At 46.7% G+C, this 12945-nt stretch overlaps 1 protein-coding gene across 18 annotated transcripts in view; it reads left to right on the top strand.

The window, feature by feature from the left end:
- LIMA1 (LIM domain and actin binding 1) overlaps positions 1–12945 on the top strand; it is a 68464-nt gene that overhangs the window by 24219 nt on the left and 31300 nt on the right. For 8 of the 18 annotated variants that reach the window (XM_083489963.1, XM_083489965.1, XM_083489964.1 and 5 more), the window contains exon 4: positions 6553–7014. In XM_083489963.1, coding sequence (XP_083346089.1) covers positions 6553–7014 — 462 coding nt within the window. Of the gene's footprint in view, positions 1–6301; positions 6384–6552; positions 7015–12945 lie in introns of those variants that run through there. The other 10 variants (XM_083489957.1, XM_083489954.1, XM_083489956.1 and 7 more) reach the window with 3 other exon arrangements.

Raw genomic sequence — 12945 nt, 5'->3', positions numbered from 1 at the left:
GTCTGTGCACGCGCGGGTTGCGATCCGGCGCCTCTGCGCATGCACAAAGTGCGATTTAGCGCTTCTGCGCATGCATGACCGCCGAAACCCAGAAGTAACCCGTTTCGGTACTTCTGGGTTTCGGCGGTCCGCAACCCAAAAAACCGCAACCTGAAGCGGCTGTAACCCAAGGTATGACTGTACTATTGCTTTTTTTTTCTGGCTCAGAGCTGCTGCTGCTTCGTCTTTTGTACTAAGATATTTTTGACCCCTTCTCTTCTCCCCCTCCTGAATCTCCAGTTCACCAGTTGAAGTCTATTATTTATGTTTCTGCCTTTGTCATCCTTGTTGAATAGAATATCGGTTCAGGGAGCCCAACAGGTGGTGGGCATGTTTTTGTTCTGTATGAAGTGCACATCAACTACAAAACCCCTCCTATTGTTGGAAAACACCCATCATCATAGACCAGGGGTAGGCAACCTAAGGCCCAGGGGCCAGATGCGGCCCAATCGCCTTCTCAATCCGGCCCGTGGATGGTCCTGGAATCAGCGTGTTTTTACATGAGTAGAATGTGTGATTTTATTTAAAATGCATCTCTGGGTTATTTGTGGGGCATAGGAATTTGTTCATCCCCCCCAAATATAGTCTGGCCCCCCCACAAGGTCTGAGGGACAGCGGACCGGCCCCCTACTGAGAAAGGTTTCTGACCCCTGTCATAGACATCGCTTTAACAAGCCCACAAAGGACAATAAGAAAATGGTGATGCATGCTGCAGTTAGCACCATAATAATTTTAAATTGTAGTTGCACTTTAGAAGTATCCTTGCTATTACTGTTTTGTGGTGTGCTGTTGCACGTCTACAGTGGAACACAATGGCCTTCAAAGGAGGCCAACCCCAGCATTGTCTGGGAACACTCTTTCGCCACATGTACCTTACAGACTTTGAGAATGGGGTGGGGCTGCATGTGGAATTCCTGGGTGCATGCAGCTTTCTGGCCCTTGCACAGAATCGTATACCTTGTTGAAGCAGGGCTGGAAGTGCATGTGATACTGGGGGTGAGGTCCATAGGCTTCCATGGGAATAATAATAATTTATTATTTCTACCCGGCCCATCGGGCTGGGTTTCCCCAGCCACTCTGGGCGGCTCCCAACAGAATATTGAAAACGCGATAAAACATCAGACATTAAAAACTTCCCTAAACAGGGCTGCCTTCAGATGTCTTCTAAAAGTCAGATAGTTGTTTATTTCCTTGACATCTGATGGGAGGGTGTTCCACAGGGCGGGCGCCACTACCGAGAAGGCCCTCTGCCTGGTTCCCTGTAATCTCACTTCTTGCAGTGAGGGAAGGGAGGAAATTGCTTCTTGCTCGGATGAACCATAGCTGACAGATTTCCAGCTTTCATTTTTAAAAAAAGTCGGGGGTGTAGGAGCAGAGAATACATTTCTGTCATTTGTAAATCTTGAAATATGAGGCAAAATGTACACGTAACACTTTCTCTTGTTGTTGTTGAGAAACTAGCCTGCTCCTCCTTTAAGGGCCAGATTCAACCAAGTTGCTGCCCTAGCAGAAACCCACTCAAGCGGTCCCACTAGCGCAATGGGACTTTCTCCCTTCTCCCCTCCCCCCCCGTGCACCCCGCAAATCTGCTCAGGGGGTTGGTAGACACCCTCCAAAACATTTCATGATGGGAGGAGAGGGGAGATCAGTCCACCTGGAAAGCAGCCTTCGCTGAATTCCACCTTCTGTGTATAACTCTGACAATGGATCATTCCTGTGAGGACTGTTCCCACTCTACTAATCACCAGGGGTGTAGTTTGGGGGGGTGAGCTGCCAGGGTGATAACGCTGGACACATTTTTCTGGAGGGCATGCTGCTCACACCATCCTCCCGCTTTGAACAGCTGGGATTTGATCAGATCCCAACCTCGCAAAGTGGCACAGGAAGGGTGGTGTGAGAACGACGCAAGAGTCATGCGCCCTTTGATCCCAGCCCCTTGAGGCTAGAAGGACGCAACGGTGTCCTTCTCATGCCCCCGAGGTGCTCTGTGAGACTGGGATCTGTTCAGATCCAAGGGCTGGTGTGCGGCAGGCTCCGATTGCTCCCTGTGCCTCGCCTGGCACATGTGCCCTGGGTGTCATGAAAACATGCTCCGCTGCTCAAGGAATGAGAAGAGTGTTTGAAGAGTGTTTGAAAAGTGTTCCGTTTTTAAAGAACCAGGAAGCAGCCTCGCATCTCTTCAGACAATTAATAGTAGAAGAAGAGGAGGAGTTTGGATTTGATATCCCGCTTTATCACTACCCTAAGGAGTCTCAAAGCGGCTAACAATCTCCTTTTCCTTCCTCCCCGACAACAAATACTCTGTGAGGTGAGTGAGGCTGAGAGACTTCAGAGAAGTGTGGCTAGCCCAAGGTCACCCAACAGCTGCATGTGGAGGAGCGGGGATGCAAACCCAGTTCACCAGATTGCGAGTCCACCGCTCTTAACCACTACACCATGCTGGCATCTAGCTCAGAGATGCCCACACTGATTGACAGTGTCTCCCCAGGGCTTCCAAGGCAGGGGTCTCTCTGATCCCTGGTGATGCCAGGTGTTATATACGGAGAAGAAGAGTTTGGATTTGATATCCCGCCTTTCACTCCCCTTCAGGAGTCTCAAAGCGGCTAACATTCTCCTTTCCCTTCCTCCCCCACAACAAACACTCTGTGAGGTGAGTGGGGCTGAGAGACTTCACAGAAGTGTGACTGGCCCAAGGTCACCCAGCAGCTGCATGTGGAGGAGCGGAGACACGAACCCGGTTTCCCAGATTACGTGACTACCGCTCTTAACCACTACACCACACTGGCTCTCTGCAGTCTGATTGGTCCGCAGGAGCCACCCTATCCAGCTCCAGGTGGAAGTGAATCCACAACCTGATTGGCCTGCAGGAGCAGCCAGTCAGGCTTCTGGCGGAGGTGAATCCGCAACCTGATTGGCCTACAGGAGCAGCCCAGAATTAGCCTATCACGCGGGGCCCATTGTGTAAATAATGTATATATAGCTAGACGTTTTGGGGAAAGTTTCATTCATTGCTACTATGAGCTGAATGAAGAGCATGAAATTCACACTCCTGGTATATTTCACTGGTGACGAAGGTGGGATTCCGCTGAGCTGACTGCCACGCACAGCACCGCAAAACCACCGCCCGCCGCACCGCTGCCTCGCACCGTGCATCCAGGCTTCAGCTCCGGGACCCAAGGAACTCAGAATGGCAACCGACAGCAGCTTCTCACCATTCAACCCAGCATATTTCACCAGGGATCCCATCTGTATGCATAGCAGATGTTCTACCTTTTTGGAATGTTCTTCCATTGTCACAGCCCATGCTGTACTGTTCTCCCCAAACTGTATCAGTGTACAAAGAAAACACACAAAGCTTTTGGACCAACACTATGCTGAGGCATTCAGTAGAAACAGGTGGAAACTTGAAGAAGTACAACCAGTTCCAGGGGAAGGTGTTGTTCTAGGAGCATCCCTGGTTTTGTTCTTTTTGAATTCGACCTGCCTTTCTAACACCTCTGGTGTTTGGGTCATCTAAGTGACTTGTGAGAGGGGACTCTTTCTGAACATAGCAAGCAGCCTGTAGCGAAACCTAGTCCCGGATAACGATTCTGACAGTGATCTGATACTGTCCCTTCAATCACAATGCTTGTTTTCCTCCCTTAAGAGTTATTTCAGGTAGTTGCTAAGGCACAGCTTCTTGTAACTTTTTCTTCCCCGTGCTTCTGCTAGTGTCCTGCTTGCTCAAGATAACCTTCCAGTCTAACCAAGGATATTTGAGAACTGGAACTGAATTGGCCTCTTGGGGGACACAATGTTTTGTTTGGGCAGGCTTGGGAAATTCTGTCCCGCTTTTGATCGTTATCAAATTTGGCTTCATTAGGAAGCATTCCTTGTCTTGTGTCTGAGTCATTGGATTTAAGAGCAGACAGTCGGCTAGTTGCTGGGCATTTAAGGAGGCAGCAAAAACTGTAGCATGCAGGCTGGTAAATCTTTCAGGCAACAGAAAAGGGATATCAATAGCAGCAGTCAATCAAAACTCTGGACAAATGGTTTACTACACTTCTATACTGATCAATAACTGATTTTTTGGGACAGTATACAGTAATCAAGGCTTAAAACCATAAAGAAGAGCAGTACATAAAATCTAAAATGGAACAAAAACAGCACAATACAAGACAAGAATAAAGCCAGCAATGGAGGATAACGGTAGTTTACAAGCAATGCCAACACAATTTCTGAAAAGTGTAGGAGAATAAAAAGGGCAGGCAGAGGGTTTTCTTGGAATGGCTCCCATCAGATGCCAAGGAGACAAGTAACTGTACAATGTTTAGAAGACACCTGAAGGCAGACCTGTTTAGGGAAGTTTTTAATGTTTTATTATGTTTTCATATGTGATGGAAGCCACTTAGAGTGGCTGGGACAACCCAATCAGATGGGTGGGGTAGAGATTAAAAAAAATCATCATCACTTGGTGCCAAAAAGACCAGTTTAGATGCCAGACAAGCCTCTTTATGGAAGGCATTCCACAATTATATCCTGTGAACCACCCTGATATCTTATGATGAAGAAGGGTGGTATTGAAACCCAAATAGTAGTAGTAGTAGTAATAATAATAATAATAATAATAATAATAATAATAATAATAATATAATATTAAAGGTAAAGTACCTTTCCAGGTCATGTGGCCAGCAGGACTAAACCACTTCTGGCACAACAGACCACTGTGACGGAAACCAGAGCTCACGGAAACGCCGTTTACCTTCCCACCGCAATGGTACCTATTTATCTACTTGCACTGGTGTGCTTTCGAACTGCTAGGTTGACAGGAGCTGGGACAGAGCAATGGGAGCTCAACCCATTGCAGGGATTTGAACCGCCAACCTTCCGATCAGCAAGCCCAAGAGGCTCAGTGGTTTAGATCGCAGCGATGAAGGGTGGCATCTAAACCTAAATAGTAATAGTAATAATATTTCAAAAATAAAATAAATAATACATTAGACAACACTACGGAAAAGTCTCTCCCCTTTAGTCGCTGGCTGTCATTTGGTGACAGGTTGGCGGGGCACCTGGAGGAGAGCCTTGGAAGATAACCTCAAGAGTTCAGACAGGTATATGTGGGGCAAGAGACTTGCTCCTCCAGGTAACCTGGCCTCAAGCCATTAAGGGCTTTAAAGGTTAAAACCAGCACTTTGAATTCCCTGAGCTGAGGCATCAGAGCAACCGGGAAGCCCTGGCAGCTGAGAGGAGGAGTCAGTTGCATGCCAGGCCTCCCTGTGCAGCAGGACACCTGGTGCTGGCGGCTGGTTTGCGAACAGAAAGAGCTTGCGAACAAAAGCTTCAAGAACACCTTGCTATATTGTGTAGCTCTTTCTGTTCCCTCCCCTCCCCACCCCCCACCTTGCTGACCTATTTGGCCTTCTGCAAATTTGAGCCCAGCTTGAAACCGAGCAAAGGGCCTAATATATTTTTGCGGCTTAGTTGGGGATTCTTGTTAATTTGCAGAGGGGTGTTCGAAATGGGACCAGAAGAGTAATAGGGTGAGAGACTTAAATCCCAATATAGCCGCTAATCCCGCTTAATACGCTAAAGCTCTGCAGACCTGCTCCACTTTACGGTTAGTCTCGAACCGCGCTTGGTAGGATACGGAAGGAACACGCCGCGGAGATGCAGCGTTGGCAGGTATCGCATCCGAGTTCCTTGTTTGGAAAAGCGAGGAGGGGGGCTAGCCTGCTGTCTGCCGCTAAATAAGTAAAAGGCTTGGCTTGGCTGGGGCGTTTTGTACGCGGATTCTCAGTTTAAATGCATAGCGTACTGCGAACGCAAGTTCGGACAAGAATCCCTAAAATGTGGCCGAATCTGATAAAATATAAAAATAAAAATAAAAATCCCAATTTCCTGCCGGTGTGGTGAGGAAGACACTTGCTGGAGTGCTGCAGGCAAAGGCTTGTTAAGGTGGCCAGGCTGAGACATAATCCTCCTGTTTCTTAAAGTGCCTGCTAATTGGTCCCCTGGAACAGATGGAGAAATTCTGCTGCATTTGGCAATAGCCATTTCATAGAATGGCATCCTTCCTGAAGCCCTTCCTTGATTCCGCTTGCCGGTAGCCGTAGGTGGATTTCTGTTCCCACGTTTGCTTTGAGCAGAATTTCCCGAGACAAAAGGGCTAGGTCCTAACTCTTCCATTAGTCAGGCTCCCTTTCTTCCATATAAGGCCATCCTGTTTTATCATTTCCTGCTTCAGCTCCTTTTTCTTTCCCTCTTCCTCCTCCCTCTCTCCCTTCCTCACCCTGGATGCAAGCTTTCTCCATGTGGCACAAGTTGCAACTGTTCACAGCTGTCTGAAACAGCAGAGAGGGCTCAAGGTCGGCGCTTTCGACTTCCTTTCTTGGGGAGAGGAGGGAGCGGAAAAGCAGCCAAGCTGTTCTTGGCTTTTCGTTTTGTTTTGTTCCTTTAAGAAATAATAATCCTGGGACCTTTAAGTAACCGGCGTTAACTTCTTGCTTGCTTCATGTTGTCGTTTCTTCTCCTCAGAACACGGAAAACCTCCCCCCTCATTTCAAAAGGGGGACCCTCAGCGTCCTGAAGAAAAAGTGGGAGAACCCGCCGCTGGGGACAGAGGCTCGGAAGGAAGCTCTCCGAAGCAGCTGCGCTGAGGTTAGGCAGAAGTCTGTCAGCCCCGGTGGTGGAATTGAAGGCAGCGCCGCTTCCCTAGCCGAAACTGACAAAGGCCCGGGGATTGGTCCCGGCTTGCGGCTCCGTTCCTCTTCCGGAGTGATTGGCCGGTTCAGATATCCCAGTGTTGACAGCGAGGAGGCGAAAGCCCATTCGCCCGAGAGTGGGAAAATGGAAAATTGCCTTAGAGAATCCAGACAAGAAGTAGGAAAGCCTGAGGCCAATGAAAACCCAGATTCTTCAGGGAAAATAGAGAAATGTAGCGTTCCTCTGAGCAGGCTAAAGATGATGTTTGAGAGGGGGGATGCGAGCCAGACAAAGGTAAGGAATTGAATTGCTCCAGCTCCCCTTGGCTGTTGGTTTTTTTCCCTTGGGGGGGGAAACAAGGGGGTGGCTCTCAAAAGACTTGCCCGCTGTACAAGTGGTGATCTTATTCTTCCTATGGTAAAACGCATCTCATGGCTAGCTGGCGAAGTGCTAATATAACTTGGTGCCCAAGGGAGATGAATGCACACTGCAGAATGCAATTTTCCCACATGCCCCCCCCCCACTCTGCTGGAACAGGAAATTGAATGAACAAGCATGCTGGCTCCAGCCAAGCCCCAAAGATAACTGTGACGGGCACGTCTTATAATTTTTTTAAAAAAGAAGTCTCTGTGTGACTGCAATTGCAAGCCCTTGCATTCTGCAGCTGTGACAGACACAGACTGAAGAGAGCCGGTTTCATGTGGGAGATAAACTTCTGCTGTCCTTTCCTATGTGTGCATGTCAGCAAATGTTTCTTGTCTGCTAAAAACGGGGGGGGGGGGGAATTATCACAGGAAAAATGTGTGAACATAGGCTGAGAGTGCCTGCTTTTGCTAGTTTTGACTTGCAAATTTCACAGGCCTTGCATTTTGCTACAACTGCTCATGAAATCTGATCTTGCATGTGGACTGCAGACTGTGTCCCCCCCGGGAAAATTGCGTAACTAGAAAATGAGTTGCATATGCCAATGGCTTCAAACACAGTCTGGTTGACTTTTTCCAGTTTTCTCATAGTTTCCTTCACTTTCCTCCCTTTGCATGTGTGGCTGAGTTTTTGCTAGAATATAAACAGGTATGGCTGAGACCTTTAAATAGCTGGAGGCTTAGGAAAGCCCAAATAGTTTTCAGTCGAGGTTAATTTAATAAAATTAGTATTTAAAATTGTTTCGGGAAGAAATGGTTTGCTTTATCTCAGTTGTAACTGATTTTAATTTGCTGACTGAGCTGTTCAATGAGTTCTGAAAATGGTGTTCACTGGAGAAATATTAGGGCGTGACTCTGTAGATCTCTTCCAAGAAACTGACACTAGCTCTCTGGAGAATAATAACTGCGTTGCCCTGAGCATAACAAAAGGAACTGTTTCTAAGAGATTGGACCACTTAGTCTAAGTGTTGTTATTGTTGATATCAGGAAATAATAAAAGTAGATTAAGGCCTGTTCACATTAAACCATGGTTTGTTTTAAATTATGGTTTAATGTGAATGCTCTTTCTTCAGTTCCTGCTTCTACACAAACGAAAGAAGCCAGTTTTTGGCTTTGCATGCTGTCTGAACCCTAGCTTGTGGTTTGTTTCCTGCAAATAAAGCACAAGCAGTAGCCAGGGTTTGTTCTTGGCTGACCGTGGTTTGCTCTTGCGCTTCCTTTGGAGGAAGCAAACCATGAACCTGGGTTGGGCCAACATTACAAGCGAAACTTGTTTAGTCAGCATTGGAGCAGTGGAAGGAACACAACAAGATGGTCTGAGCAGTGTGTACTTCCAACTACAGTGGTACCTTGGGTTACATACGCTTCAGGTTACATACGCTTCAGGTTACAGACTCCGCTAACCCAGAAATAGTACCTCAGGTTAAGAACTTTGCTTCAGGATGAGAACAGAAATCGTGCTCCGGCGGCATGGCTGCAGCAGGAGGCCCCATTAGCTAAAGTGGTGCTTCAGGTTAAGAACAGTTTCAGGTTAAGAACGGACCTCCAGAACAAATTAAGTACTTAACCTGAAGTACCACTCTATAGTTTATCGTGAACTATGGTTTAGCTTAATACGTGAACCAGACCAGCTTGTACCATTCTGGTGCATGTACGAACCTTCACATTGTACAAAATATTTTAATGTTGTGTTTCCTAGAATTCTAAACAGAAACTGACTGAATGAGAGGTCATTTTACTGCTCCTAGTGAGCGATCAAGTTTTCCCTGTAACATGGCAGCTTAGCTGTCTAGGAATATTCTTGAATCAACCCGGATAATTTGGGCTTCCACAGCAATTCCAGAGAGACAGAGTGCATATGTTGTGAGCTATATCCTCCAGTTTGAGTGCACATTTATTACTGTCCCAGTTTGTCGAATGGAAAGAAGGGAAGGGCTTTTTTGTTCAGCTAAGCAACACTGTTATAAATTATTTGCATTTGAGTTGTTGTGCTCGGATAGTCACGCAACACTAGGTGATCCTACTAGGGTGGGAAATGTCTCTGGAGCAGCTGTAACCACTAGACTGTGAGGTACACAGACTTTTTTGGGTAAACGGATAGCATAATAATCTGCACTTCGTTCAGGCATACTTACACCCATGGCGTTCAGGAGTTGCAGCCCAAGTACAGTGGTACCTCAGGTTACATATGCTTCAGGTTACAGACTCCTCTAACCCAGAAATAGTGCTTCAGGTTAAGAACTTTGCTTCAGGATGAGAACAGAAATTGTGCTGCGGCGACGCGGCAGCAGCAGGAGGTTCCATTAGCTAAGGTTAAGAACAGTTTCAGGTTAAGAACAGACCTCCGGAACAAATTAAGTACTTAACCCGAGGTACCACTATATTTGAAACCTCTTTCTTTCCTCCCTCTTCGTCCTTAAGATCTTCCAAGGATGGCTACCGAAAATGCAGAAAAGCCTGATATTTAAGAAGGCAATGGGGCCTTCTGCTCTAAGCAATGCTTAGGAAAGGTTTTCAAGCGCCAAGACTTGTGTGCATGTGATGTTCGCATCCGCGTGCCATAAAAGAGCATCACTGTGGGAAGAAGGGAATGGAAGGGCGTTCAAGTCCAGGCAATGAGTGCCTCATTCCTTGGGCTTTGGGAGTTGGCCGAAATCCATTTTGGCTTGCTTGAGTCATGGAGTGGACATATCCTCAGGGATGATGAAGCAAGAGGTGTGCTGTAGGGGCTGCCAGCTATGATTTATCTTTCCAGGGACTGACTGACTGCAGGGACTTCAGCCAGTGAGCTGAGGTTGGATAGCTGTCAAAGAGTATAGAATGAGGTGCAGGGGATCCTGAACAGTGATTAGAAGACGGCTGAAGGACTCTGTGTAACTTGGAGCACTTGAGAGCTGAAAGTTAGGGGAAATGGCTTATTAAACTTCCTTTTAAAAAATTAAAAAATCCTGGTTTGTAGGAGCCTGCCCATTTTCAGATGAAATCAGTTTCTCTAAAACAAAGCCCCACATTACAACATTTCCAGTTGGTTAAATTAACCACAGGCAGGAATGCAATCTTAATTGTTTGAATATTAAGAAACACATTTAGAGAGGATGAAATTAGATCAGACAGAACCTTAAAACGCAATTGTGTGTAATCTGAATTAGAAGCATCGCTGTTGGTTGAGCGGGTAGTCGCTAGTTTTGTTGAGTTGGAATATAATTGTTGAGTAACAAATGTAACTTCTTAAATGGGGGGGGGGGAAAGATTAAAATATTATTACTAAACTTTTTTTGTTTGAATCCACCTGGGTTCATGGGCGTAGCCAAGGGGGGCAGAGGGGAGACTGCCCCCACATCAAGTAAATAAATAAAAATAACTAACTGACCAATAGCTCTGTTCTGCCCCCCCCCCCAAATAGCGCCCCAACGTAAATCCTGGCTATGCCCATGCCTGGGTTCCAGTTACTTGCAGAAAGCCCTGGTTTTCTGCAAAAGAAATGCTACTAACTTGCCAATTCATGAGGATTCTCTGAGCATGTACCACGTGTGAGATAGACAAAGAGGTGACGCCTCATTAGAAGTAGAGTTTATTTTTGTCAAGATACTGGGAACTCCGGAAGAGGACATACTGTAATTCCAACACCTGATGTGCCCGAGTAGATTTCCTGGAGCTGGTGCAAGTGCATTGCAAGAGACTTTTTTCACTTGATAATGGGAAACTTGAGTCGCCAATCTAACGTTATGCCTGGAAGGACAGAAGTCTCTGAAGACTGCGGCCAATGATTCTGTCCTTCAGGCTTCTTAATTAGAAATCGACCCCTGAAACAATTGAGACCCCATTACTCTCTGAAAGCGCCACACCCTTTGATTAATCATTCCTGCCTTCCATTTGTAAAATGAAACACTCACAAGTACATTTAAAAAACTGATCTGGTTCTTTCTTATGCTGCAGAGTACCAAAGAAAACACTTTTAAATACTTCAAGGGATTCGTCTGTTTGGAAAAGAGAAATGGTCTTGATCAGGCATAGGCAAACTCCGCCCCTCCAGATGTTTGGGACTACAGTTCCCATCATCCCTATCTAACAGGACCAGTGGTCAGGGATGATGGGAATTGTAGTCCCAAACATCTGGAGGGGCGGAGTTTGCCTATGCCTGCTCTTGATCTCTCTCTCAATCGCTCTCTGAGGTTAAAACTGCTTGTGCCTTGAGGCTGATTGACCTTGGCTTTTGCACTTCATCTAAAAAGAGGGCTGTTGAATCACAGAATTGTAGAGATGGAAGGGACCACAAGGGTCATCTACTCCAACCCCTGGCAATGCAGAAATCTTTTGCCCAACACAGGGCTCGAACCCACAACCCTAAGATTTAAGAGCAGGGGTTAGCAAACTTTTTCAGCAGGGGGCCGGTCCACTGTCCCTCGGACCTTGTGGGGGCCGGACTATATTTTGAAAAAATAAATAATGAACGAATTCCTATGCCCCACAAACAACCCAGAGATGCATTTTAAATAAAAGGACACATTCTACTCATGTAAAAACACGCTGATTCCCGGACCATCCATGGGCCGGATTGAGAAGGCGACTGGGCCACATCTGGCCCCCGGGCCATGGGTTGCCTACCCATGTTTAAGAGTCTCATGCGCTACCTACATGTTCTCCCAAGGCACTACCTGAGTCCTGCTTATGGGCTGCCCAAAACTGTCTGACTGGCCGCTGCGAGAGCAGGGTGTTGGACTTAGACGGGCCTTTGGTCTGATCCAGCTCTTACATTCTTAATAACTTTTAGTGTAATGAACTCTTAAGTCTACTGAACCTGGGAGGTCTCATAAAGTGGGGAGGCGTGACTGTGACTACTCAGTCTCTACGCAGGGATGGATGATAGGCTGTTTCAGGGAGGGATGCCCCCTTTCTGGCCATGCTTCTGTAAGTTTAGTAGCTGAGTGAAGGATAGAAACCCACCTACGTAACTTTTCCTGACCGAGGTGGCTTTTCCTGCATCAACAGGGCTTTAGACCAGGTGATCTTTCAATAGCACTTGCAACTTTTAAAATTCTGCACATGCATATGTGCATTTTTGCATATACAGTGGCACCTCGGGTTACATACGCTTCAGGTTATAGACGCTTCAGGTTACAGACTCCACTAACCCAGAAATATTACCTCGGGTTAAGAATTTTGCTTCAGGATGAGAACAGAAATCGTGCTCTGGCGGCGCGGCGGCAGCAGGAGGCCCCGTTAGCTAAAGTGGTGCTTCAGGTTAAGAACAGTTTCAGGTTAAGAACAGACCTCCGGAACGAATTGAGTACTTAACCCGAGGTTTCACTGTAGGTTTGTGCACAATTCTGCGTATAATTTGTTGGGCTTTAAAAAAACCACAACACTGAGTGGCTCAGACATAAATGGGCATTCGTTTCAAGAGGTCATCTGATTCGAGCAAAGTTTGATAGGGTCAGAACTACCAAATTACGTGCATAAATCTTCTTAAAACTGGTTCCTCCTGCATCCTTAGTTAAGCACCCACCCCAGTTGTTCTTGCGTTCCCCATGACAGGTTTCTTAAGTTTGCCTTCTTCTAACAAAAGAAATCAGAAACTCTTGTCTGCTAGTTTCTGCTTGCACAGTGGGACATCTCTTCCTCTCCCCTGCAGCCCGCGGTAGGCTCTCAAAATCTGCTCCAGACCGTTGGAAGAGTCCCAGGAGCAGATTTTTGGGATGTGCAGCGAAAGGATAGGAAGGGGAGGCCGTGTTGTGTGAGGGGAACTCTACCTGTGTGGTGTTGCATACAGTCGATGAAACCTGGTTAGGTATCTAGTTTGGCC

The sequence above is a fragment of the Podarcis liolepis genome (genome assembly GCF_965112155.1).
Source record: "Podarcis liolepis genome assembly, chromosome: 2".
Taxonomy (NCBI): Eukaryota; Metazoa; Chordata; class Lepidosauria; order Squamata; family Lacertidae; genus Podarcis; species Podarcis liolepis.
Note: the sequence above shows the minus strand (reverse complement) of the source record. Positions and strands in the feature narration are given on the sequence as shown.